General features: G+C 43.2%; 2 protein-coding genes across 3 annotated transcripts in view; one reads left to right on the forward strand and one right to left on the reverse strand.

The window, feature by feature from the left end:
* The window catches only part of LPCAT4 (lysophosphatidylcholine acyltransferase 4), a 44,638-nt gene extending 29,019 nt beyond the window's left edge, over positions 1–15,619 (forward strand). For both annotated transcript variants that reach the window (XM_026722551.2, XM_026722552.2), the window contains exons 7-14: positions 1,603–1,637; positions 1,735–1,789; positions 2,195–2,277; positions 2,786–2,911; positions 5,712–5,853; positions 6,961–7,059; positions 9,804–9,963; positions 13,285–15,619. In XM_026722551.2, the coding sequence (XP_026578336.1) occupies positions 1,603–1,637; positions 1,735–1,789; positions 2,195–2,277; positions 2,786–2,911; positions 5,712–5,853; positions 6,961–7,059; positions 9,804–9,963; positions 13,285–13,442 (858 nt within the window). In that variant the 3' untranslated portion in view covers positions 13,443–15,619. The remainder of the gene's footprint in view (positions 1–1,602; positions 1,638–1,734; positions 1,790–2,194; positions 2,278–2,785; positions 2,912–5,711; positions 5,854–6,960; positions 7,060–9,803; positions 9,964–13,284) is intronic.
* Positions 15,532–27,759, reverse strand: NUTM1 (NUT midline carcinoma family member 1). Its single transcript, XM_087917247.1, has 6 exons — positions 27,202–27,759; positions 25,603–25,731; positions 25,336–25,475; positions 21,383–21,672; positions 19,618–19,734; positions 15,532–17,937 (listed from the first exon to the last, which is right to left on the reverse strand). Exons 1-6 carry the CDS (start codon positions 27,690–27,692, stop codon positions 15,670–15,672), a joined length of 3,435 nt encoding a protein of 1,144 aa, XP_087773373.1. The 5' UTR covers positions 27,693–27,759; the 3' UTR covers positions 15,532–15,669.
* Positions 27,760–27,763: the final 4 nt, after the last annotated feature.

The raw sequence follows: 27,763 nt of genomic DNA on the forward strand, positions 1-27,763 counted from the left end.
ATTAAATACTAAAATGCAAAAGATAATGCAAAAGGATTTGCTACATTAGTTGTATAAAATAGCTATGGTGGATTAATCATGTGTTTCTGACAAATCTCCAGTGCTGTTACTCAGAATCTAGCCACCTGTGCTGCTATCACAGTCTGTTCATGCTTAAGCAGCCACTGGAGATAGATTCTCTAAAAGAATGCAAATGAACAGCTGGCTTCAAGAAATATAAAACCTTCCATTCCTCACCATCCTGTCAGAGCTGAAGAAACTTCTTGGATGAGAAGTGAAATATCTTAAAAACAAACCAACAAGAAAATCCAGTTGCCTCTTGAAAAAAAAACCCCACCTTTGGGACATTGCAATTGTAAAGTGCCATGTTTCTCCCAAAATAAGACCCAACTGGAAAATAAGCTCTCGTGTGTTTTTACAGGATGCTCATAATATAAGCATTACTCCAAAAATAAGCTCCTGTTAAGATTGTCAAGACAGACACATTTAGTATCATATTTCCTTGAAAATAAGACCTAACCCAAAAATAAGCCCTGGTACATCTTTTGTAGCAAAAATTAATATATGACACAATCTTATTTTCAGGAAAACACGGGTAGGTCAAACAATCATTAAGCAATCTAGCTCTGTCTTCCAAATGGGCTTTGTCTGTTGGAAGCCATCAGGGAAGGTTGCATATGATGATCATGTGACCTTGCAGAAACTATCATAAATACTTGCCAGTTGCTGAGCACTCAAATATTTATCATGCAATAATGGGGACCAGAGGTGGTATTCAGCAAGTTCTGACCAGTTCTGGAGAACTGGTAGTGGAAATTTTGAGTAGTTTGGAGAATTGGCAAATACCACCTCTGACTGGCCCTGCCCCCATCTATTCTCTGCCTCTCGAGTCCCAGCTGATTGGCTGGGTCTTCTTTTGTTGCTCTGCATAGGAGAACGGACTGGAAAGCAGGTTAATGGGTGGAGAGGGAATGGAGATTATGCAGTATCCTTCCCCTGCCACATCCACCAAGCCACATCCACAGAACTGGTAGTAAGAAATTTTGATGAGGACTCTGCAATGGTCATTTGTACAAATATGAGTTGTAAATTATTTTGTCAGTGCCATTGTAACTTTGAACAGTCGCTAAATAAATGGTTTTAAGTTGAGGACTCTCTATGATGCCAGAGAAAACTGGCTGAGTGTTTTTTATCTGCATTTTTGAAGCTGGCTTGTCTAAGTAGTTGTTATGCTAGATTGTCCCAAAGGTGCTTTTTCAAGAGGCAACTGGACTTTCTGGTTTTCCTTTGAAGACCAGTAAGTCCAGTTGCCTCTTGAAAAAGCACCTTTGGGACAACCATGACCTGGATGACTGAGAATCTCCATAGATGTTAAACTAGATTGGTATTTAACTTAGTGTAAGTTTATTAGTGCCTTTAAAAATGGCAGTGGAGAAGCAGCTCAAGAGCCCCTGGAGGTTCTTCTGTGTCTTCAGGGTCACCTTCCTTCAGTAGTGCAAATGGGTGTGGAACTTTCTTATGGATTATATGGATCTCTCTTATGGACCATGCCACTTTGTTAGATCAAACTAAATACCTCCTTTTTCTTTTCTTTTTTTACAGGATTCAACCACCTGGGCATGGAGAGGACCTGGAGTGTAAGTTCCTAATAATGGTTTTATAGTAGTGGGTGGTTATGTGTATTCCCCATGTCAGCGAGACCAAGTCTCAGTCAATTTCCATTTCTTCTTCCAGGTTAAAAGTCATCTGGTTGACTGCATCTCAGCTTTGCACGACTGTAGAAGTAGAGGTAACAAGAAAAGAGGGGAGTTTGTGATCATTCAAAGAATGACTCTTGGAGTCATTCTTTGGTGCCTTTTCTGTTTCACAGTACTGAACTGTACTTTGTTCAAAGTACAATTTTATTTGTAAGACTCACATTTTTTTTCTCTGGAGCTAGATTCACACTTTGGCTTTGAATGCTGTGTTGGGGCCCCACTCCCAAAAACAGTGGATGGGAAATTTCTCTCTTCTGACATATTAAAAATTACAATTTCATGTAGACTTGGGCACTCAGGTTCTAGTCTTCAGATTGGCCTACAATCTCTCTTAAAGTTGATGCCATTTTCTTGACAATCCCAGATTTTGCATATTATAGCTCAGTTCTCCAGGAATTAAATTTTTTCTTTAATTCTGATTTTTTCTTCCTTTCCAGTTTCTCCCAGTTTATCAACCCAGCCCTGAAGAGGCTGTGAACCCCACACTATATGCTAACAATGTCCAGAAAGTGATGGCCAAGTGAGTTTGGAGATGCTTTTTGTAAACAGGGAGTTTAGGGTGCAACGGAAGGATAGGCTCAACATTATAAGAAATGATCAGAAGATGTTGTGACTGGTTTGGGATCCAGGTTCTGTGTGCTGCTAAAACTGAGCTCTGAAGACTTGAGAAGACACCTGGAAAAACTGAATTTATAGTAGAGAAAATCTAAGGCTCTTGATAGTTGACCAGACTAGAAGAGTTGGCCAGTTCATTAATATTTGTGGCAAAATCTATCAGTGCAGAGGTTTCCCCATCTTGCTAGGCTTTGAAATCTGATCTACAGGATGCTAGCTTGGGGTCCCTGGTGGTCTCAACAAGAGACTAGAAGCCAAAATTTATTCTCTGGAAAATATACTGAGGTGTAATGGAAGAACTACTGAAGCTGTAAACCTGGTTCTTGGTGCACAAGACATTTCCCTTCTTGCTTGATGAATCTGTTTCCCCCTAAGACTCTTCTTGTCCTTATGTTATTTCCCTCTTTAACTAGAGCCCTGGGGATCCCTGCCACAGAATGTGAATTTGTGGGCAACCTTCCAGTGACTGTCGTAGGGCGCTTGAGAGTAGCCTTGGAGCCACGGATCTGGGAACTGGGGAAGGCTCTCCGGAAGGCCAGGTAAGGGGTAACTGGGACAAGGAAAGAGCTTTGTTGGATGAAATCAATGGCTGACTCTCATTCTCCATCCAGCTTTGCCACAAGACAGGCCTCCTTTGATAGATTATGGGTCAGCCTCTCCTGCTGTTAGGGAGGAGCAGATGTGGTATTACTTCTGATTCTTGGAAATCTAATGATGGAGGAGGGGTAGCTGTTAGGGGACTAGAAATTGACTAGCATAGCACAATCATTGGCACAAGGTCTGCTTGTGAGCAGCAGATCAGGTAGGAGTAGAATGATACCTGGGAAAGAACCAAGATTGTCCAGGTTGGTGGGTTTATAATTTCCAGTTATATTCCACTAAATATAGGGAAGCACACTGGAAAATTAATTGTGTGTTTCCTTCCTTCCTTCCTTCCTTCCTTCCTTCCTTCCTTCCTCCCTCCCTCCCTCTCTCCCTCCCTCCCTCCCCCCTCTGTCCCTCCCTTCCTTCCATTTTTTCTATCTCTTCTTTCTTTCTCTATCTTTTTTCTTTTTCTCTCCTTCCTTCTCTCTCTCTCTTCTTTCTCTCCCCTTCCTTCCTTTTTCTATGTTTTTGTTCTGTATATTGTTACTACATTGAAAAATTCTAATAAAAAAATATAAAATAGCCTGTCAGTCAAGGTGGTCTATCTAGTTATAGGATAATTGAAGAAAACATGGTTAAGTACTGGTAAATCAGGGTTCTATTCCTCCGCCCGCCCCCTTCTCATCAGTGAGTACACAAATTTATTCTATTCCGGTTAAGCTAATGTGCATTTTTGTTTGTTTGTTTCAGTGTTCTGGAATACCTGTTATCACTGGATATTGCACAATATTATACTAGCAAAAGCAATGTTTTGCTTTTATTCTTTCCTACCTCAAAGTATTTTGGAAAGAAATTAATTAACTAAGAATTTGGATTGTTTGTCACCACAGTAACTCTCGAAGAGAATAGGAAGACTCTGTGGGGGAAAGAAGCTCCCATCCCTCCAAAAGAAAGACTAAGTTCAAAAATGGCTCAAGGATTGAGAGAACACAGTCACCCCACCAAATTCTCCCAGCACATCTTTCCTAAGTTCTGGTCACAGCACAAAGTTCAGCATATGCAACGACACCCCGTGCTTTCCTGTTCACAATAGATATAAAAAGAAAAATGTTTATGTGTTACATTGTTTAACAAGCATATTGTTTCTTTATATACAAGAAAGTATGGATAGTGTAGGAAATGAGCAGGCTGAGCCTGAAAGGGGTAGAGTCAAACACATTATCAGTTTAGAATCCTTACCAGCAGTGGGATCCTATCTGTTCTACTGTCGGTTCGGTGATTGCATGCGCACACGCACAGCTTTCCCCACACTAGCTGAGGCCTGCAGGGCCAATTAGCTGAGAGGAGAAAAAAAAGCGCTGGGGCAGGTGGGACAGCCGATCCTGCGCTTTTCTCTTTCTCCTCTCAGATGATTGTCATAGGACAGTGGTGGCTAACCTTTTCGGCTCCTGTGCCGAAAATTGTGCAGGCACTCACGTGCGCATGCTCGAATGCCAGCACCCAGAGGGCAATGCGTGCTGCCCCCCACACTGCCTGCACATGTGCACGCAACCCCATGTGCATTGCGCATCTCTGCGCATGTGCAGATGACCCCCTGCACTCTATGCATCTCTGCGTATGCATGCATGGTCCCCCCTGTGCTGTGCATCTCTGTGCATGCACATCAGACCCCCGCGTGTGCTGTGCATCTCCCACGCACCCCCACACCCCACACATGCGCACCAGACACCCAACAATCAGCTGTTGGGCGGCGACACCCATGCACATGCACAGTGGGGCTCTTCTGGGTGACCGGTCATGTGCTGGCAGAAGTGGTTCTACATTCCACTTCTGGCACACATGCCATAGGTTCGCCATCACAGTCCTAGGATTTTTTTCTCCTTTCAGCTGATTGTAGGAGGCTTTTTTTAAAACTTCCTGATCGGCCGAATTGGCTGAACCCTCCTGAACCGGTAGCATACCACCAGGGGTGGGATTCTACCAGTTCGCATCTATTCACTAGAACCAGTTGTTAACATTCTAAGCAGTTCGGAGAACCAGTTGTTAGAAGAAATTACTGGCCTAATCCTGTAAGGAGGGCAGGAAGGAAACATTCTGGTGTTGCTTACAGAAACTGCCTCTTTGTTAACCCTTATTACATTCTTGGCAAGACTAGACTTCCTGTCTCAGGAACTTCTTTGGAGTTTTTTCCCCTTCCTTTGCTGGCACTTTGCTTGTGTGGAGTGACCATTCAAAGTTACAATGGCATTGAAAAAGTGACTTATGACCATTTTTCACACTTACCACTGTTGCAACATCCTGACAATCATGAGAGGCCAGGCGAGGAGATGCGTGCCTCGATGTGAGTGATGTTGAGTTGGCCACGCCCAGCCAATAACATGACCACCAAGCCATGTCCACCCAGTCACATGACCACCAAACCACACCCACCACCTAAGCCACACCCACAGAATCAGTTGTTAAAATTTTTGAATCCCAGCCCTGCATACCACACTGATCCGTATGTAGACACAAGTGACCTAAGTCCAGCCCTGGTGTGAATTCCATTGACTTCTTAACTAGTGCCAATTTGCCTTGACCATTAGTGGGTCAAATTTATGTAGCGTGAAATAAACTCATAGTATTTTTGAACACTATCCCAGCTCCTGTTTTTTTGCACCCGACAGAGACCTCTTGTGGCTGCTGCTGCTAAGCCGTCTGACAAACTTCCCTGGCCTCACTCCTTTTCATCTTTGCAATTATCTCAATCCACAGATACCTAACGGAGGGGATCAAATACAACTTGGATGCGCTTCCTGTCAGCACTTCGGGGCAGGTGAGACCAAGTGAGTTTGCCCACTGGCTGGGACTGGCCAGTCCTAAAGCTGTGGAAGAGATCTGCATCTATTTCCAGCAGGTAAGCTAGAATAGGAAGAGGAGTACGAGTAGTCCTTGACTTATGACCACAATGGAGATTAACATTTCTGTGGGTTAAGTTTTGAGTTTGCCCCATTTTATGGCCTGGGTTGCCACCGTGGTTGTGAATCGCTGCAGTTGTTCAGTTAATAACACAGTTATTAAGTGAATTCAGCTTCCCTCCTTTGAGTTTGCTTGTCAGAAGGTCATAAAGGGGGATCATGTGACCTTGGGCCACTGTAATTGTCAAAAATAGGAGCCAATTGTCATGCCTCAGAATGTAAATCAAGTGACTATGGGGATATTGTGATGGACATAAGTGTGAAAAGTGGCCAGTTTTCAGTTTCTGGGTGTACCCTAAAAGAGGACCTGACCTGGGGTGCTCACATTGTAGCCCTGGTCAAAAGGGCCCAGCAGAGATTATACTACCTGAGACTTTTCAGAAAACAACAACTGAATGAAAAACTGCTGGTGACCTTCTACCGTTGCACCTCTGTATGGTTTGCCAATTGTATAGGGGCAGATAGGAAAGCACTCCTGAGGATTAACGTCATTCCCAGAAGATCATTGGTTGTCCTCTCCCATTTATAGCTCCCGCTGCCTTAAGAAAGTTCAAAACATTCTCAAAGATCCATCTCAACTTGGGCACCCTTTTTTTGAACTATTACCATCTGGCAGACGGTACAGAATAATAAAAACAAGGACAAATAGGCTGAAACACAGCTTCTATCGCAGGGCAGTAGCCCTTTTGAATTCTGCTGTATAGTGCAGTGTTGGGGGTTTTCGGTTCAATGTGTGGAGTGTGAAGGATGTGTGTTTGTGCTTATTTTCATGGTCATGATGTGCACTGAAGATGGTGTCTGATTTCGTTGTATGAGGTGCAATGACAATAAAGTAAAGTAAACTAAACAATTTAAAAAATGGTCACAACTCACCTTGGAACTTACAACTCACAACTTGGAACTTCGAATGGTCACTAAAGGAACTGTTGTAAGTCGAGGACTATCTATGCTGCGTGCATAATCAAGAGTGGCTTTCTTCATTCTTTCCCTTTGCCTTCTTCTCTGCACTTAAGCAACTCCGTCATACTTCCTGCTTTGATCCCCAGGATTCCGACGGAAACATGGATGCCCGGGAAGTGTCTTTAGCCCTGGAATCTCTATGGGGAGAACATGATCCACAGCAACTGACACATCGGGCTTTTGAGGTAATGGTTCTGATTAGCTTTGAGGGGAAGAGGAAATGAGCTTTCAGAAGGCCAGGTGAGATGTTTTTAGAAGGACTTGGATCCCTGCTGGCTGGCGAATTCTGGGAGTTGAAGTCTTCACATCTTCAAGATGCAGTGGTTGAGAAACATTAACTTAGTTCTTGGGCAGGGAGCAACAGAATATGCCGGGGATACTCTGGGAAGTTGAGGGGGAAAAAATAACACCCCACTCCAAAAAAAATGACAGTAGCAAGCCCCTTTCATGTCTCAAAGGTGCTTTTTCAAAAGACAACTGGACTTTCTGTTTTTTCTTTAAAGGTCTGAGGATAAGAAGCGAAACATATTCAAAGCTTCTTGGACAAGAAGAGAAACATTTTCAAAGAAAAACCAGAAAGTCCAGTTGCCTCTTTAAAAAAGGACCTTTGGGATAACTATGACCTGGATGACTGAGGGCATAGACATTAAGCCAGTTTCATTTGGCTGTTAAGAAAATTACAGGGATCTCTCCAGAGATGGTAATCAGCAGGTTCTGACCAGTTCTGGAGAACTGGTAGCAGAAATTTTGAGTAGTTTGGAGAACCAGCAAATACCACCTCTGACTGGAGCTTTTACAGTGTCCTTCCCCTACCATGCCCACCAAGCCACATCCACACAACCGTAGTAAAAAAAATGAATCGCACCACTGGATCTGCCCATAATTTTTTCATCAGTTAAGCTCAAGTCAAGATCTTTCTCTCATGTGCAGAAGAGAGTTTTCACAGTGAACTTCAACTGATAGCAAAATTGTCCATTGCAATTCTCCCCCCTCTCCACTCTTCTGTGCCAAAGGGAGGGGCAGAAAGGAAAAAATATAGATGGGTTTGAATTTTGTTTCTCTAAATAGAGCTTGTTCTTCAAACACAGCAGTCCCTAGAAATTTTTGCCTTGCGGGTTGCTAACTTTATAAATATCGCTCATCAGAAATTACAGATAGTCTTCAACCTATGACCGCAACTGAGCCCCAAATTTATGTGGCTAAGTGAGGCAATTGTTAAGTGAGTTTTACTCCATTTTACAACCTTTCTTGTCACCGTTGTTAAGTGAGTCACTGCAGTTGTTAACCTAGTAACAGTTATTACATGAATCTGGCTTCCCCATTGAACTTGCTTTTCAGAAGGTCGCAAAAGGGACCTTCACGTGATCTCAGGAGACTGCAACCATCATAAATATGAGTCAGTTTTAATCACATGATTTTAATCACATGAGCATGGAGATGCTACAATGGTCATGTGAAAAATGGTCATAAGTCACTTCATTTCAGTGCTGTTATAACTTTGAACTGTTGAGGGCTACCTGAGTGGTTCCAGTTCTGGGTGGCGAGTGAAGTCCGACATCCAGAATATTTTCTCAGTGAGAAAGTCAAAAGAATGGAAGGGGGCAAGTTGGTAGACACAGAACCTAAAGAGTAGAAGACATAGTGGACATCAAAAGATCAGTAGGGACTGTAGATTTAAAGAAGGTGGAGCTGTGAATATCAGAGCTCAATAGATTTTGTGAAACGTGTTTGAATTTAATTCCTTTGTCAAAGTCTTCTTTATGTTGAACTAGCTCTATGCCTGTGCTTTGCTACAAAACTATGTGATTGGGCTTGTTAGTGTTTGGGGATAAACCCCCCAAGCAGAATATGCAGCAGCAGTCAAGCCAGGCAGGCAAATGAGAGAGAGAGTAAGCCCAAGAGTATACACACACTGGAGACAAAAACACTGTTTGTGGTTTTAAAATAGTTATTTATTGCACACAGAGATTAAGAAGTGTCATTCAGTCCATATATCATTATCCAGTATATCCATCCAGTTATCAAGTCCATTAACAGTAAATACAATGTCCTTATCTGCTTGTAAATCTTCTCATCCCGATACCTTTCTCTCTAAGACAACGCTGAATCCTCAGCTCACCAAACAAACAGTCCTTGTGTTCAGTTGAAATGGTATCTGGCACAGTAGCCTCCAAAGTAAGCAGATAGACGTTCCAGCAGGCAGCAGACCAGGAACAGAACCAGGTGCATCCAGAAGCCGGGTCTATTACGTTTCCCTTCCTACCTATATTACTGTCTGCAACCGCACCCACAATGACATTGCAGTTTCTTGCTTAAAGCTACATAGACACTTAATCCTAGGTTTACATATTTATTCAACCCAAACCTGGTTGGTGTATCCATATACCCAACAGGGCTTAGTTTTTTTGGGGGGAAATAAGGGGGGGAAATTGTTCCTTTGCCTACCAACATCCATCGATATTCATGTGGCTAGTGTCCTGTCAGCGGTAACAGAGTTGAAGGCTGTTTGGAAACTGAAACAGTATTTGCTGTGTGAGCAAGGAGGAGGCAGCAAGGAGCCTGGGTGTGGCTTAGCTCAAATGTTCTGTACTAAAGCTGCTTGGTTCTCTGAAACTGAAACTCCTCCGCTTATGTTTTGCATTTGGAACAGATTTCTTTTCAGATGGGAGAGGAAGTAGAACTCTTTGTATCAGAGTATGTCAATAATTTAGGAAATACTAATGCTCTGATGGTCATTTCAAAAAATCCTTTCTTAGTGAGCACCTAGAAGCCAAGAAGAACTTATGTGCCAAATTTCAAGTTTGTAGGCTTTATGGTTCTGGAGATTTTGTGATGATGAAAATGGTATTTCGCTTTTATATATATATTACAGTGCAGTGCTAATGTGATTTATAGTAATGTATTGATTGGCACCTTTTCTGTCAACCAGCTATTCTCAGAGGTGGAGGCCAAGACAGGAACCTCTTATCTGCACCAAGATGGATTCTGTGCCATCTTGCGCCTCCTGCTGGGCACTCCAGTTGTGGACGGAGCTGAACTCTATAGCCGACTTTGCACCGAGGACCACAGCCAGGATGGGCTTAACCTTGGTGAGATGGGGCAGGGAGAAGAAATAACAGGATGGGAAGGAAACACCTAGCTATGTACAGTAGTAGGTCATCCAAAGGATATTCAAAATCCATGCAGTGAGTCATGGAAGAGAGAAACAGATGGACAGAAGGATATGGGGAAATGAGAAAGAGGAAAGCTATTATATTCTGGCCACTGATATGATATGGAAGCACCGTGAAGGGAGCATGATTTGGATAAGAAAGTTTCCGACATATGTCCCACACCAAACCTTGTTTCTGTAAGTCATGGAGACCTCCAAGATCATGTTCGTAGGTTTAAACCTCAACTCTTCCATTTATACAGTAGTTATCTGAGTTGCAGTATGGAAGGAAATGTAGGCAGAAATGCACTTGTTTAGCCTCATTTATCTGAAAGTGTAGGCTATTATTAAATTTTTGCACATCTGTATATACTATATCCCACATGAGATGTTAACATTTTAATATTTTTTTCTTACAAAAAAACACAGAAAGTAGTACCCTCAGTAATTCATCCAGCCCAATCTTCTCCTGAAAAGCTGTCAACCATGAGATAATATTTAGACTTCTAGTTAACGTGTTAGTTCCCTATACTGATAAAACATAAAAGAGATGTTTTGGCAGTATCGTTAGATAAAGTAAAAAAAAAAAACCTTTGACATGATGCAAATTATATTTCAGACTTCTGCAGATATTATGCATAACTTTTAATCCTTTTGATTGGGAAATTACAAATAGAATTATTTGCATTATAATCAAACTGTGATGCGGGACATTTCAAGATGCCCTTTTAATATGATGTTGGAACTCCAAGTGTATAGGAAGATAAACTGGCAATATAGCCTGTTCCTCTAATCATGGAATCAATAAGGAAGGTATCCAAGAAAGAGGGGAACTGGCATATGAGCCCCCCTATTATAGAGGGTGGTAATTATTATGTTGCTTACAAGCAACCCTGCGGTTTTCTTGGCAACGTTTTTGGGAATGGTTTGCCATTGCTTTCTTCAAAGGATTGAGAGAGAGGAACTGGCCCAAAGCCACCCAATTGGCTTGGGGCCTAAAGGAGCAGCATCTAATTGAGTTTGGCTGATCTAGAAAAATGGCAGAGCCAAGTTACACCTGGCTAGTTGTTGGATACACAGCTGCTCCCATGTCTCAGGGCTGTAGGCTAGGCTGGGAAGTCTGAAAAACATCCTGGAAGAAAGCAAATGGCAAACCCATTTCTGTATTGTTGCTATAAAAAGCTACCCAGGCAATCAGCATGAATGGCATCTTTGCCTGGGTCAACCCATAAGTGATCTGGGCTGATCTTGGGGGGAAAAAGCCCTTGCTCCTTAGAAGGGAAAACCACAGAACAATTTCTAGGCTAGGAAGTCAAAAACACATCCTAGAAAAACAGCACAATGACAAGCCACTTATGATAGAAACTACAGAGCAGTGGTCGCCAACCAGTGGGCCGGGGACCACTGGTGGTCCATGAGAAAATTTTGGTGGGCCACAGAGAAATGTCACCCCCAAAGCAGCCCCCGCAAGCAATTAATCCAGGCTGTGTGGGAACACAAGGCTGCCCTGCCCACATGGTCTGCGGGAACACAAGGCTTGCATTGCATGCATTGCAAACAACATGAGGTAGTGAGGGGAGGGGGAAAGGGCGGAGGGGGGGAACGTGCCTCATGCCCTTGCCTGGCCACCAGTCTGCTTCTTTCCGCGTCTTTCTTCTTCTGCTTTTGGCTGCATGCAAGGAAAGCAGCAAAAGTCTTTCTTTCTCTCCCCCAAACTCCACCAGAAATGAGTCTTTGGGACCCTGCAAGGCATCCTGCTCCAAGAGGCTATGCTGGCCTGACAAGTCCCACAAAGACTCATTTCTGGCAGATTTGGGGGGAGAGAAAGACAGACTATGGCTGCTTTTGCTGCTTTCCTTGCATGAAGCCAAAAGTCTCTCTCTCTCCCACTGAGAACGGAGCTGGAGATGGTATCCTGCAATCCCAAATAAAGAATGATCAATCAGTAGGAAAACGGGGTGGGGAATTTTCCTGCAGATTTTTTGGGGGATTTTCCCAGGGTCTCTGGTCCGTAGGATTTAAAATTATGAGTTTGGTGGTCCCTGAAGTCCAAAAGGTTGGCGACCCTTGCTACAGAGCATTATCGTGCTCAGATGTCTTTAGAGATTCTTAATCATCCAAGTCATGATTGTCCCAAAGGTGTTTTTCCAAAAGACAACTGGACTTTCTTGGGTTTTTTCTTTGAAATTCTGGACAGAGAAGACCACCGATTTGAAAGAGGGGTTAAAGAAGCCATCTATGTTAAAATTGAACATCCGTCTCTTAACAGTATACGACACCACCTATTTCCTGCCTTGCACATATTTGAACTCTGATTCAGCTGACCTTGAGGGCACAGATAGCACTACAAGTGGCCTTAATGAGACCTAAGGACCAGATGACTGCAAAGAATATAAATCCTTCCATTCCCCACCAGTCAGTTAAAACTGAGGAAGCTTCTTGGATGAGGAGCGAAGCGTTTTCAAAGAAGAAAAACCCAAGAATGTTGCCTTTTGGAATAACCCCTCTGGGGTATTCTTGTGGTCTTCTAAAGCAAAGCTCTCCAATCTTTTTGAATTGGCGGCCCAGTGGGGGAGGCAGGTGGCTTTATGCACGCACGGGTGCACGCAAACAGGGCCGCAAGCACCCGCGCAGTACATGTGGCAACGGTAGTGCCCGCATTGCACTTGCAATGACACCAGTGCCTGCATTGCTTTTGCAGCAACTGTAGCACAAGTGGGGTGTGTTCACCGGTGGTGGGATTCAAAAGGTTTTATCACCAGTTCAGTGAGCATGGCTTAGTCGGTGCACTTTGTGTGCGTGCACACAGTTTGTGTGCACAGGTGTGTCAAACACGCATTTTGTGCAGGCACAAAGGCGTTTGCACAGGCGCGAAGGCATTCCAATTCACCTCCTGCAAGCATGTATTCTCCCAGTTGCTTCAGCAGCTGCTGCATGGTGTGCCACGCAAAGCAGCTATGCTTCAGAAGCAGAGGATAAAGGTGAATATCGGAGCCCGAGCAGGCCGGTTGGCCCAACAGCAGGGTGGCAAAGAGAACCGGTTCATTCAGCGCTGCTCATTGTCGCTCTTGACTCTGCAGAACCGGGCCAAACCGGTAGCATACCACAACTGGTGTGCATGCACGTATAAGTGCGCACTGGCCAGCCACTCACTGATCTAAAGTCATGCTTGGTTCAAGAGGAACTTACCTTCTGTGATGCCATCTTTGGAGTCCCTTTTTATAATGATGCAATTTGTTTTCCTCTTTTCTGTAACCAGGTCAATTCCAGGACTTCTCTCTCCATCACCCTGACTATGCCCGTCTGTTCAGCACGTACCTGCGTCCCCCTGCAGCCTGCGCTCTGCCCAAGCCTGCCCAAGCATCCACTTACGCTAATGGTGTCTCTGCCATTTCCCCCAAAAGCAAGGGTGACTGAAGCCCCTCCCCTGCCTATTAAGCCATGTGTATCCAACCACCGTGAGAACAACCCCCCCCCCCACACACACACACAGCTATGCCACACACCTTTGGCCACCACAGAGACCCCGTTTCTTGCTTGGTCGCTGCTGTCAGGGTGAGGTTAGGCGGACTGGGGCCAAGATTCTCCCCACTCCCCATCTCAGGGCCAACGAAAATGGGGAAATCACAGCTGCAGTTTTTTGGGGGATTGGGGCTTCTCTGGGTTTACTTTAAAGTTTTGTTTGGGGGCGAGGGAAAGGGGCTAGGATTTAATCCTATCCTTTATTTTATGTTGTTGAGTTTCGTTTTTGTTTTCGTCAAGAGGAAGGATGAACCGAAGGATGAGATAGCATTGTTTTGGGGGGGTTTCATCTTCTGTTTTGTAAAATATAAGAAAGTGCTATTTTATATATAAGATAAATATCTATATCTCTATAATAAATAAATAAATAAATAAATATATGTATGTATATATATGTATGTATATATATGTATGTATATATATGTATGTATATATATATGTATTACATTTTAAAACAAATAAGGGTTCCTGGACTTTTTATTATTTTTTTTAAAGTCATCGATGTGGAGACAACTGTTTGCCGTATTAATTTTTCATCCTACTTGAGGTTGCAAAAGGAGATTAAATATTGCAAAGTATCCCTACTATCCAATCAGTGGGGATATGGCATTTACGGGTAGTCCTTGACTTACGACCACAATTGAGGCCATAACTTCTGTTGCTAAGTGAGACATTTTTTAAGTGAGTTTTGCCCCATTTCTTGCCAACGTTGTTAAGTGTCTCATTACAGTTGTTAGAATTAGTAACAAGGGTTGTTAAGTGAGATGATTAAGTGAGTTTTGCCCCATTTTAAGACCACAGTGGTTGAGTGAATCACTACAGGCTTTTTTAACTTAGTAACACAGGTTGTTAAGTGAATCAGGCTTCCCCGTTGACTTTGGCTGGTCAGAAGATTGCAAAATGGGATAGCATGACCTCGGTACACTGCAGCCATCATAAGTATAAATCACTCAAAGCATCTGAATTTTGATCACGTGAGCATGGAGATGTTACGCCGGTCCTAAGTGTGAAATATGGTAATTTTTCCCCATGCCATTGAAACTTCAAACGGTCACTAAACGAACTGTTGTAAGTCAAGAACTACCTGTATAGCATTGTTCAAAATTCACTTATTGGGAAGGGAAAAACCTCACTCTTCCTTTTTTTTGGCCCCACCTTCCTGGTCACTTCAGTTGTGCTAAGAATAAGAGATTGATGCTTCATTGAAATATAGCCATGGTAGATAAGAAGTAGACAAGAGTTTGGGATTATTGGAAAATACCATATTTACTTTTTCTTGAAATGTTCCCATATTATTCAAGGACTGGTTTGTTTGTTTGCTTTTTAATGCCCAGACCAACACAAATGTTCCATTCCCGGAAGCCATAAAACCACTTTCATTCATCTAACTTTCCTCCATGTGCGTATAACTGTGATACCCACCATCCCCAACCAGTTCTCCTCTTATCCCCAGCCATAGCACTTAGAAATGCTGAGTTTTGGGAAAGGCTGCTTTACTAAAAAACCTAAGCAGAAACCTCATTCTTTCTCAAATTATAAAATCCCCTTTCCCATTCCATAAATTTGAAAGCGACAAAAACATGAGTTTCTCTTAATTGTGCTGCACAGTTGTTATTTTTCTCTTTTCTACCTTATCTGTACTTCTAGTAGTTTATGAAATTGGCATTATTGCTTAAGCTGGGCATTCTCCATCTTGGCAGGAATCATTCTCTCATTTTTGGTTGGGCTTTTTCTTTCATTCACAGTTCACCCAAGTTCAGTTTGAGATGGACGTAAGAAGACAAAAGCAATTTTTTTTACACTCTCTGAAATTAGCAGACATTAGATGGCTTCTGGTTCCTTTCTGCAGAGACAGTCAAGGGATTTAAAAAAATTTTTTTAATTTACTAAGAAGCATGAACAATTGGGGTGGATGGGTGGTGGAAGATGTCCTTCTTAAAAGAAGTGCTTTTTAGAAAGATGCAAAAACAAAAAAACCCTTTTCACTGGTCGTATTTTGAACAATGATGGGATTCTGGAATCTCAGGTGAATGAAGATGACACTTAACTGTGCAGGGTTTCAAAAAAACAAAGGACTTTCCTGAGATTGCTGATTCCAACCCACTTAGGAAAAGAGGACCAGTTACTGGTTGCGAAGACGCTTGCTCCTCCGAGTCCCAGTGGTGTTGCTCTTTCTTTTGTGATAACGGTGGACAGATGAGTTAACTTCCAAGTTTGTGTTTGCAAAAGGGCTGGCATTCTGAGATGACTGACCCTTGGAGCAATGCCTTGGCTTAACTTGCTTTGCAAGATCCATGGGTGAAAAAGTCAGGGTGTCCCCTTGTTCCATGGTGAGAAGCAAGTGGTCACTGTTGGGAGAGAAGTTGAGCTTGGAAGCGAGTAGTGAAGAGAAACTGGACAGCTCTTCATCCTCTTCCTCCTCCTCCTCCTCTTCGTCTTTGAGAACACTTTCTATGGTTCCTCCAGGGAGGTCTGGAAGCACCAAATTCATCATAGTGACTCTCTTGAGCAGATCACCTCCTACCTGATTCCAGTTACTCGTTTCTTTCTCTGGAGTTACTGGCTCCCAGTAGACTTTGGATTCACTACTTAGAAGTGTAGGGTTGAATCCAGTGTTTCCATGGCTGCTGTTGCCCTGAAAGCTAAGGGGTGGTGGAAACACACTAGTAGGTACAGGAGGATCTCCATGGGGAACACTATTCTCTCCATCAGACTTGCTCATAGAGATATAACTGGAAGGATCCAAAGTGGGTTTTAGGAATTCATCGTTTGAAAGCTTTTCTGCCTGTGGAGTGACCTTATCCTGATCTGAGAATGGTCCCTGAGACTCCTGGAGTTTTTCAAGGCTGCTCTGGACAATCAAAGATGGTGGCTCATGCCCAGAAAAGGTGAAATATGGCAGGTGCTCAGAATCTCCATCTGGTAGCTGGTCTTCAAGCTTTCCTCCCTCACTAGAACCACCTGAACAAAATGGCTGCATATTTTTTCTACCCAGCTCGACACTTGCTTTTAAACTAGTCTCTTGATGAGTTTCCAACACAGCTAGTTCAGTTGATGGTTGGCCCTCTTGTCTAACACAACTCGACTTTTTTTGCAGTGCTAAGTTATCGACAGGAAACCTTATGCTTCTCGCTTGGCTTTTGTTTTTTAGAGACACGGTCTTCATTTGCTTTACATTCGTGTGGGACTTTCTCTGAGATGGGATCTTAGCTCCTTGGCTGACAAGTTTGTGACCAATTCCTGAAAGAGCTGGTGTTACTCTGTCTTGACTTGCTATGCTTCGACCACAAGGGTTTACATTTTCAAACTGAACTGAGGTAATGTTAGATTTCTGAAGCCCTTGGATTTGGAATTGATCTTTGCCTACGGCTCCTTGGCAATTCTCTTGTTTATCACGTTCAAACTGAATGACTTCCTGGCCGTTGACTTTTCTTTGAGTGTCCTGATAAGATCTCATTTTCCTTTCCTGATAGTTGAGCTCTGCTTTACTAATGGGACTTTCAAATCCCACATCTTCCTGAATCTGAGGTGGATTTATGACCTGTTCATTCAAATCTCTACATCCACCAAAACTCAATGTTAGGGGCTTTTCCCACTCATGGTTCCCTGCTAACATATTATCTTGTTTATTAGGCTCAGCCTGTTTTGAAGGAGACACTTGTGCTGCCAATACTGTTTTCACTTGTCCTTTTTGGTTACTATCCTGGGTTGGTTTTATGTTATTCCAGATTATCTGAATTCCATTCTTCATGGGTGCTATGACTCCATAGCTGCCTTTATCTGTAGACTTAGGAGATTCTACTTGATCCTTCTTCTTTTGTTCCTGGATGATACCTTGCTTTGAATGACCAGAAGAGACAAGTCTTACAATTTCTGGCCTTGTTCTGCTATCTCTTAGTGATGATAAATGACTACCAAGGGTGCTGTTTTCTTTTATGCTTGGAAAGGCCCATTGGGTCTGAGTTGGGGTTTCATTCCTATTATTCATAGTTAGATCTTTTTCCTGGAATTTCTGCATGTCTCTTTCCTCTGGATTCTTCAAGGTGGATAACAAATTCCCCTCCTGAGAGTCATAACCACAATATTCATGAGGAGATAAACTTGCTCTGACAGTCTTTGGAAAAAACTCTCTGTCTCCCAGCTTTTGTTGTGCATTAGAAATCGGTGGAGAGCTGACAATGGAGGTGGCCAACTCTAATTGACTAGCTCTGATGCTCTTGTTTGTGGAAGACCTTTTAAAAGCCTGTCGCAACATGTCTTCTCCTTTACCATTACCACTGACCTCATCTTCTTCCTCAGATTGTGATGGAGTGGAATCAGAATGGGAAGTAGGATAGACAGAAGGATCTCTTTCCTCTTCAGATAGTGCCAGAAGTCTCTTCTCAGTTAACTGAAGATAGACATAGACAGAGGGATTCAATCAAGATCACATGAGGAACTAGTACTGCTCTATAAAGCCTTGTAAGGCCACACCTAGAATATTGCATCCAGATTGGGTCACTGCTATATACAAAAGATGTCGAGACTCTGAAAAGAGTACGGAGAAGAGCAACAAGAATGATTAGGGGCCTGTAGGCTAAAATATATGAAGAACAGTTGCAAGAATTAGTGTGGTGGCCTAGAGGTGGAACTCTGGCCTCAATCAGGAGGCTGTGGGTTCGATCCTAGGTGGAGGCAGATGTTTCTCTTTCTGGGCACAATGAGAATATATCTGCTGAACAAAGCTCCACATTGGCAACAGGAAGGCCATTTGGCCAGTAAATACTCAGCTACATTCAGCTGCCCAGACTCCATCCCACAAGAGATTATGAGGTCATTAAAAGAAGATGATGAATTGCAAGAATTAGATATAGCTAGTCTAGTGAAGAGAAGGACCAGGGGGTGACTTGATAGCAGTGTTCCAATATTTGAGGGGCTGTCACAGAAAAGATGGAGTCAACCTATTTGCCAAAGCACCCAAAGGCCAGACAAGGAACAATGGATGGAAACTGATCAAGGAGAGATTTAACCTAGAAATAAGGATAAATTTTCTGGCAGAACAATTAACAGCGTGCCTTCAGAAGTTGTGGGTGCTTCATCACTGGAGGTTTCTAAGAAGAAACTGGACAACCATTTTTCTCAAATTGCATAGGGTCTCTTACTTGAGCAGGGGGTTGGATCAGAAGACCTCCAAGGTCCCTTTCACTTGTATTCTGATTGATATCAGTTTGAACTAGGGCGCCTCAATAGGAAATTCAATATCTGTACCCAATTATGTCTGAACTGATCTGGGAAGTTCAATTTCTGTACCCAATTCTGTCTGAACTGATCTTGGAAATTCAATTTCTGTACCCAATTATGTCTGAACTGATCTGGGAAGATCAATTTCTGTACCCAATTCTGTCTGAACTGATCTAGGAAATTCAATTTCTGTACCCAATTCTGTCTGAACTGATCTAGGAAATTCAATTTCTGTACCCAATTCTGTCTGAACTGATCTAGGAAATTCAATTTCTGTACCCAATTCTGTCTGAACTGATCTAGGAAATTCAATTTCTGTACCCAATTCTGTCTGAACTGATCTAGGAAATTCAATTTCTGTACCCAATTCTGTCTGAACTACCAATATGCTCAAACTCTGATACAGGAGTGATTCCCATGCACTGGTTTTATTGGAATAATAACTGGGTATCCATAGCCGAGAACACACCCACCTCCAAATTAACACATGGAGAGTCACAAGTATTATCAATATCTGAGTGATAGGCATACCACAGCTGGGTTTCATAAATTCCTTACCATTTCATTTTTTTTCTTTTAATTTTGTAGTTCTGGACAGCTGGAGAGGATGTACCTAAATGCACCTAATTACAGACAGTCGTTTTATTATTCTCACTTTAAAATGAATGTTACTTTTTGAATTAAAATGGCACTTAAACTCCAGGAACACCCAAAAAGATCCTTAGTAGCTTCTGTCCAAGATCTAAAATTGTGGAATGGCACCGTTGCTTCCAATCCTATTCTGGATGCCCTCCCCATTGCAGGATTGCAATTCCACCACCCCTGTTCAAATTTCATTTCCTTGTATTACCTGGCTAGGTGTCAAGTTTAACTCCTCTGCTAACTCTTCTACCAGGTCCAAGGGATCTTGGGTTTTCTCTGGAGACAGTAAGTCCACCATAAATTGGGGGTGGATAACAGCTTCCACCTGCCAGAGAGAAGAAAACAGAATGGCAAGACAGGCCATGTGTAGGTTAATCACAAAAGGCATCCAAACCCCTTGCAGTCATACTCACTGGTATGAACACAATTACATTCACAATAACAAGCAGCAACAAAAAGTGAGAAATTGGCTGGCAGAAGAGACTGAAACTCTGTTAGTTTAATAAAACTAGCATAATACAAAGTAGTCCTTGACTTTTGACCATGATTGAACTGAGCATTTCTGTTGTTAAGTGACACATTTGTTCAGTGAGTTTTGCCCCAAAAACTCTTGCCATGGTTTTTAAGTGAATTGGTGCAGTTGATAAGTTAATAAACTGGTTATTAAGGGAATCTAGTTTCCCCGTTGACTGCTTGTTCAGAACATTGCAGAAAGGGATCTCATGATCCTTGGGACAGAGCAATGACCATAAATATGAGGCACTTGCCAAGCATCTGAATTTGGATCACATGTTCGTGGGGATGCTGCAAAGGCCGTAACTGTGGAAACACCATCATAAACCGTGCCATTGTAATTTTGGATGGTCACTAAATGAACTATTGTAAAGCTACCTGTAATTGAAACCACTATGGGAAATCAAGAGTGAGAGGAGCATAATGGATAAGAGGATATAAAAGTAAAGGAGAAGTGCACAGTTTATATAGCCTGCAGGCAGATACAGGTCTTCAAAGCACATTTTTAGGTCCCTGGAATTCCTCAAGATCACGATGCTGGAAAATTCAATAAGTCATTGAATTTGGGTGGGATGGATTTTGAGATCAAATTGGTACATTGGTACAGCTCCTTGGCTAGGTTTCACATGCATATTTCCAATTAAATGAGAATATTTGTAGCAGAGGGTTGAAAGGATCCTTGGTGATCTATGAGCTTGGTTGTTTTCTTGCAGACTTTTCATTACCAAACTAAGGAACATTATCAGCGCTGTTGGTGCACAGATGATGCTACTTTGGGTAATGAAATATCTGTAAGAAAACAACCAAGCTCAGAGTACATATTTCCCTTTAAAATAACCTGCACCGCCCTTCACCACAAAATAAACCCTGAATATTTCAGCTTCTTCCCTTCTGATGACCTCAGTGGGTCATTCTTCCATCCCCTTTAGCTCTCCAGAGTCCTAGAACAAATATTTGGCCTTAATTGAAGGAGCATTTCTCAAATGGGGTTAAGACTCATATGGAGAAGCAAAATGGATTGGTAAGAGCCTCGGTGGCGCAGTGGTTAGAGTGCAGTACTGCAGGCTACTTCTGCTGATAGCCAGCTGCGTGCAATTTGGCAGACTGAATCTCACCAGGCTCAAGCTTGACTCAATCTTCCATCCTTCTGAGGTGGGTAAAATGAGGACCCAGATTGTTGGGGGCCATATGCTGACTCTGTAAACCGTTTTGAGAGGGCTGTAAAGCACTATAAAGTAGTATGTAAGTCTAAGAGATGGATAGCTGCTTGCCATAAGACTGTCTCGTGACACAGTGAGCAAAAGTAGCTTGGTTAAACAGAGCTGATCTGATGTGATCCAATGGTCTATTCCTTTCCATCTGAATACTGTGATTTCTCAAGGGAGAGAAGCCACAAAATGATGCAGAATAATATACTACAGAAGAACAAGTCTCCCTGCCATTGGACCATTCTTTGTTACCTTGCAAACAAATTCTTCATCGTCACACAACTGATCAATATACTGAAGCAGGCCAGGGTCTGGGAACATCCCTTCCTCCTGGTCCTGGGTGTCTTGGCACATCCCGTGTTCTTTCTTCTCGGCTTCTTCTTCTTCCCAGCTGGGGTTCAGGCCTTCCATGATCTCTGCGTACTGGTGCACAGCCTCAGCAGGGATCTCCCTGGGTGCTCCTGGGTTAGAAGTACTGGGTGGGCGCCTCTGGCGGCGTCGAGGCTGCCGGCTCTTGGAAGCTGATTTCTTAGGGATGTACACTTTTTGGGGAAAGAGGGATTGGGGAGTCAATTCTGAAGAAAATCCCACAGGCATAGAATAGGGGTGCCAAACTCAAGGCCCAGGGGCTGGATCCAGCCTGTGGGGTGCTTAGATTTGACCTGTGGGGCTGCTCTGGAAACAGCAAAGGACTGGCCTGTGGTGCTTCTGTCAGTGAAAATGGAGCTCAGGAGGGTCACATATGGCCCTCCTGAGCTCCATTTTCACTGGCAGAGGGTTTCAGGAGGCCATTACAGCTGAAAACGGAGTTTGGGAGCCCATTTTCAATGGCAGAGCACTCGGGCCGCCACTGGCATCCCCCCTTGGCATGAGTGATGTCGAGCTGGCCACACCCACCCCAGCCACACCCACCCGGCTCCCTGAGGTCAAACACAACTCTGATGCGACCGTCAACGAAATCGAGTTTGACATCCCTGGAATAGAACGATATGGTCCACTCAGTCCTAAAGTTGACAAACAAGGGTCTAGGATATCTCACCATGGCCAACTTGTAATGGACAGCTCATAGTGGGATAACTTAGTTTTGAATAATTCAACACTATTAATCGTTTTATTCAGTTACTTTTATTATCAAGGACCACATTTTCATTAAAATTATTGTAACACTTGTATTTCTGGATTGACTTTCTTTGTTTTATTCTTATTGGTCAAGGTTCCGTTGAAATTAATTTAATTTTTGTACCTGTTGAATTGTCCCGCGGTGAGTTGGCCGTGGCAAGTTCACTGTGGTAAATTGTCCCATTCCAGACCTATGATTTCTGGTGGGTGGCCCAGGGAGCAACTAGATGTTAGCTGAGAAGATGTGAGACTTTTCTGCAGTTTTCAAAGCTACTGCCTGAAATGTCTTTTTTCTTCATTTGGATCGGCCAATGGAAAGAATCACTGACGCTTCAATAATTGGATAAGGTCAAGAACTTATCCAATTGGTTTCTGCCCAGGTAAATCCTAAATCGGTTTTCACTTATGGGTGGCATCTGAATATGGCAGGAATTCCCAATTCTCGCTGAGAATTCTGGGAGTTGCAGTCCCAGCATATCCAGAGAGCATCGGGTTGGAGAAGACTAGGCAAAGAGAGGTCTGGGTTTGTACTAATAATTGTACATATCTGAACAGGTGTCATATCTGAGCAGGTTTGGGAAGCCGAGACACACAGGACCAAGGATTCTAACAACATGAGTCCCTACCTAGTGCTTGGCCATAACTCAGATCGATGGAAGCAACTATACAAAATTTCCCCATGCACACACAATGTGTTGCATCGGCAAAATGACTTTTGGTGTAATACATGCTAGCTGCTGTCATACTTCAGCGATAGCATTTTTTAAATCTCTGGAATTTTTTGCATAGTGCTGCAGCTCAGAATTATTTCAGATTCCTTGTATGGTATTAAAAGAGAAGTGAGTTGGAAAGGAGGCTGTTGAGCACACTTTTTATCCCAAACACATCATTTAGAGAAACATTATTTTTCCCCCAGGACTGCAGAGTGGAGCACTATAAACACATATCCAAGAAAGCATCGAGACTAAGGCTTGGTTCTTATTTGATGGTTTTGTGCACTTAGCCTTAAATTATGTAGTCAGCATCCCTGAAACAATGCTGCTAGTCCTCATGGCGTCTATATATGCACTGGAGTCCTACCCTTCTTTTCAGCTCAGATACAACATGACTTAAACATTGCCTGCTAGAAAAATAATTGATGAGTGGGTCCAATAAAGCTACCATCTCTCAGCTACAACAATCAGGGTAATTTCCAGTCACGGAAAACGTCCCCACCTAGTGGTTATTTGGAGACCTATTGCTTGGACTTGGTACTAAACCATGGTTTATGTTAGCTTTTGTTTTTGTTTTTTTTAAAAAAGCTTTTGCTTTTGTTTACAATCCACATGCATAGGTAGTCTTCAAATTACATCCAATTGAGCCTAAGCAAGACAGCTGTTGTGTGTTGCCCCTATTTATGACCATTCTTGCCACCAGTTGTTAAGTGAATCACTGCAGTTGTTAAGTTAGTAATACGGTTGTTAAGTGAATCTGGCTTCCCTGTTGACTTTGCTTGTCAGTAGGTTGCAAAACAGGATGATCACATGACCTCTGGGATGCTGCAACCATCATAAATATGTCAGTTGCCAAGCATCTGAATTTTGATCATGTGACCATAGAGATGCTACAACGGTCATAACAGAGGTGGTATTCAGCAGGTTCTGACCAGTTCTGGAGAAACAGTAGCAGAAATGTTGAGTAGTTCAGGGAACCAGCAAATACCACCTCTCACTGGCCCCGCCCCCATCTATTCTCTGCCTCCTGAGTCCCAGCTAACCGGCTGGGTCTTTTTTTGTTGCCCTGCACAGGAGAACAGAGCTGGAAAGCAGGTTAGTGGGGCGAGGGGGGCAATGTGGATTTTGCAGTATCCTTCCCCTGCCATACTAACCAAGCCACACCCACCAAGCCACGCCCACAGAATTGGTAGTAAAAAAAATTGAATCCCACCACTGGGTCATAAGTGAAAACTGTAACTCAGTTTTTATACAGTGGTTCTTGTAATTTCGAATGGTCACTAATGTTTGTAAGTCAAGGTCTATCTGTAGTTTGTTCATAAATCCATGTTTTTTAACCAATGACATTGCTTGGATTCACAGATACAACAGATAATTCTCAATTTATAACCATAATGGAGCCTGCCCATTAGAGTTGTAAGTCAGGATGTTTGTAAAACAGGTCACTTATATAACTGGATCTGCTTTTACTACATTTTTTGTGGCAGTTGTTAAGTGAATATGATGGTTGTAAAGTGAACTGATTGTTTGTTCTGGGCTGTTTTTGCCAAAAACTGGAAGTCAGCACAGGCTTTCGGCATAAAATGTAAATTTTTCACATGACCGCAGGATGTGATAAATGTCCACAAATGTGATCTTGCTGCCAGGTGCCCAAAATGCAGTCACAGGATCATGGGGGGAGGGATTCAGCCATTTCAATTTTGGGATTGAGTCATGAGTACCTTGGGGTGGGGGGTCTGTTATAATTTAGAATGGCGGCTATGTGACTATAAATTGAGGATTATCCATAATCCCAAATCAATCAAACTACAAACATGGACCCACCTCATAGGGCAATAAAAGAATCTTGCTGAAAACAGGGCCCTAATTTTCCCATCATGCCTGTTATTGACTTACTTTGGATAATTGTCCGAGTGGCTTTCCTGGGGTGAGCAAACCATTTGTTCAAACATCAGGTGATAGGGAGTAGACCAGGGTTGTCAAACTCCAGCCGCATCAGAGTTGTGTTTGATCTTGGGGGCGGGGGGGGAGCTCAACGTCACTCCTGTCAGGGGCACCTGTCGTGGCCTGAGTGCTCTGTCCGTGAAAACAAATCCCAAGCTCCATTTTAGGCTGCCATGGCCTCCTGCAACCCTTTGCCTGTGAAAACGGAACTCAGGAGCGGCCCTTCCGAGCTCCATTTTCACTGGCAGAGGGTTGCAGGAGGCCATAGCAGCTGAAAACGGAGCTCGGGAGAGCCTGATTTTGCTGGCAGAAGTACCACAGGCTGGTCCTTTGCTGTTTCCAGGGTGGCCCCTAGGCCAGATCTAAGTACCCCGTGGGCCGGATCTGGCCCCTGGGCCTTGAGTTTGATATCCCTGGGGTAGACAGTACCTTGCTGTTGTCCAGACTCAGGGACAGGGGACATTGGCAGCTTGGTGGGTTTGGGGACTGGGTTTTGGAACTGGGAACAGGTGGCCAAGAGTTTCATTTTTTGGATTTGCTGTTCTTCTTCGGCTTCAAACTCCATGAACCTAGGAAAGGATAGAGATGAAGAAAATTGAGTAGGGGGTCAAACATCTTAAACCCACACTAGGTAAACATTGCATATATTGAGGGCCCCCGGGGGATACTCAAGGGAGAGTTGGAGCCAATTCTCACTTTTCTGCCATTTCATAGAAGATCATGCGTTCAAAATTGCTGCTGTGCTCCCATTCCTGCACAGCGCGAGGGACGCCATCCTCTAAGGTCATGTTGGGACGAAGGCGGGCCAGTGAACGGAGGACGGGGCTGTAGGGCAGGATGGCAATATTGTGTATCAACAAGATTTCCCAATTCCAAACAGCCCTCTTCACTATAATGAGGTACCATCGCCCATTATAGCACCTCCCACCACAAGACTCATGACTTTCTGTCCCACCTACCCACCCCTCCTTCCCCAAGCCCTCATCTTCAAGACCACCCCCTCAAAGTACCTTCTCAGCTTCTTGGCCTCTCCAACAGTGTGTCTCAGTGGTTACGGTGCTGTGATAGAAGTGTAATTGATATAAGTGTACAAAACAAGAAGAGAGTAGCAAGGGGTGAAGGAACCAACATTTCGAGATGCACTTTAAAAAAACAGTAAGAAAAAGATGAGGGGGAAGTTAGCAATAGATTGTACGAAGACTGGCCTATGAGGGAAAGCAAAAGAAAAATTTGCAGCTCTTTAAGAGTGGCTTTCCTTTGGACCAGATTTTTTAGAAACATTTTTTTGGGTGGTGTTGGTATGGATTTTAATTTTGATTCTGCTTTCTTTCTTGACATCACACAAACATTTGACACAAACACACTGAGAGATGTAAATTTATGCAGTCTAGTTTAGAATAGTGATGAGACTAGAAATTCAGGGTTAAATATCCTCTCTGCTAAAACATACTGACTCTGGCTTAAATATTGGCTATGTTAAACCATAAACTAGACAACCACATATTTGCTTCTCCAAGATATATGATTGGTTTATGATCCAAATACTGGATGAATCCTGAAATGATCACCCATGATTATCCAGTTAATTGTAAGTAAATATGTCCTGTGATGAGCAAAGCAACATCTGAGACCAAGATACCCTACCTAATTTTTGGAAGGATAAATCTGAAGGGAAGGTTACTACTGATGCCACTTGGATGCTGATGAAGAAAGGTGGAATATAAATTAATCACAGAAAGAAACATCTTCTAGTTGTCTACCCTTAGACTCACAGATCTGAAAATTTAGATGGACCTCTTACTTTGGAGGTAAAGTTGAAATCTCTGTGAAATTTTTTAACTGGGCTCAGTTTACATCCTGGATTTCAGGCTTCACAAAGAGAAATTTGAGATGTGGAGCGAACCAGTTCTTGGTTTGCTGCCAAAGTCATACTGCTTTGGGCCAAGCTATTTCCCTCCCTCTAGTCTATTATTCTAACAGGTTGAACTGAGCATCTTTTGAAAAGTAGGATTCTCTCTAAACCTGGCATCTTGTCCTAGCTAAGGATAATTTAATTTTAAATGTCTTAATCCCGACTCATAGTCTAGGTTCATGTATTGCTTGATACTATGGTTTATCAGAAGTCACTAAACCACAAAGTCTAATATATGGTTGGGTTTACCCAACCAGACAAATCAAAATCTAATAAATTCCCTTAGGGTTTGGTATATTGTCTGAACCCTGTCTACATCTCTTTATCATCCCAAATCAAGATCAGATTTCCAACCTATGGATCTTGCCCACCACGATCCTCACATGAAAAAACAAGCAAGAGCTTCTGCATCAGGTGTGGCTGGGAAATGGCGCCTTGCCAAAGCCTTGTAGCGTTGCCAACGCCGGTAATTCTCATAAACTCCCTTGGAGGTACAAGCAAAAGAGGTGTCACTGGAAGGTGACCCTTGAGCAGATGGGATAGCCTCAGGTGGTCTGGTTTTCCGACCACCTGGCTCCTCACCGGCTTTCGTCAGCAATACAGTGCGGATGCCGGGACCACCAGGCCCGTCCCGGCGCTGGGTGGCCCAACCCAATGGCATCCCTGTCAGGAAGAAAGTCTGAGTTTGGGGCAGCTCCTCGCTACCTCCCATAACAGGTCCTTCACGTTTCAGTTTGATGATCAGCTTGCTTCCTGGGGTATCAGCTGAGGTCACCAGTAAAGCAGCCCCAGGAAAAGCTGGCAGGAGCAGTGAAGGAACATTTGGAGGGCAGGGTGAGAGGCCAGGGCTCTGGGTATGATTCTGGGAAGCCATGATCCTATAGGAGAAAGAATCTTAAGCAAATTGAGGTGACCAAGCAAACTGGCAGCCTTTTGTTCTCAGTG

The sequence above is a fragment of the Pseudonaja textilis genome, chromosome Z (assembly GCF_049901715.1).
Source record: "Pseudonaja textilis isolate UNSWEBS1 chromosome Z, rPseTex1.2, whole genome shotgun sequence".
Taxonomy (NCBI): Eukaryota; Metazoa; Chordata; class Lepidosauria; order Squamata; family Elapidae; genus Pseudonaja; species Pseudonaja textilis.

Coding starts and splice junctions, on each gene's coding strand:
- NUTM1 (XM_087917247.1), bottom strand. CDS start 27,692: ATGGCTTCCCAGAATCATACCCAGAGCCCTGGCCTCTCACCCTGCCCT. Junction 25,476..25,602: donor TTCTATGAAATGGCAGAAAA/GTGAGAATTGGC, acceptor ATCCTTTCCTAG/GTTCATGGAGTTTGAAGCCG. Junction 21,673..25,335: donor TGAGTCTGGACAACAGCAAG/GTACTGTCTACC, acceptor TTCCCCAAAAAG/TGTACATCCCTAAGAAATCA.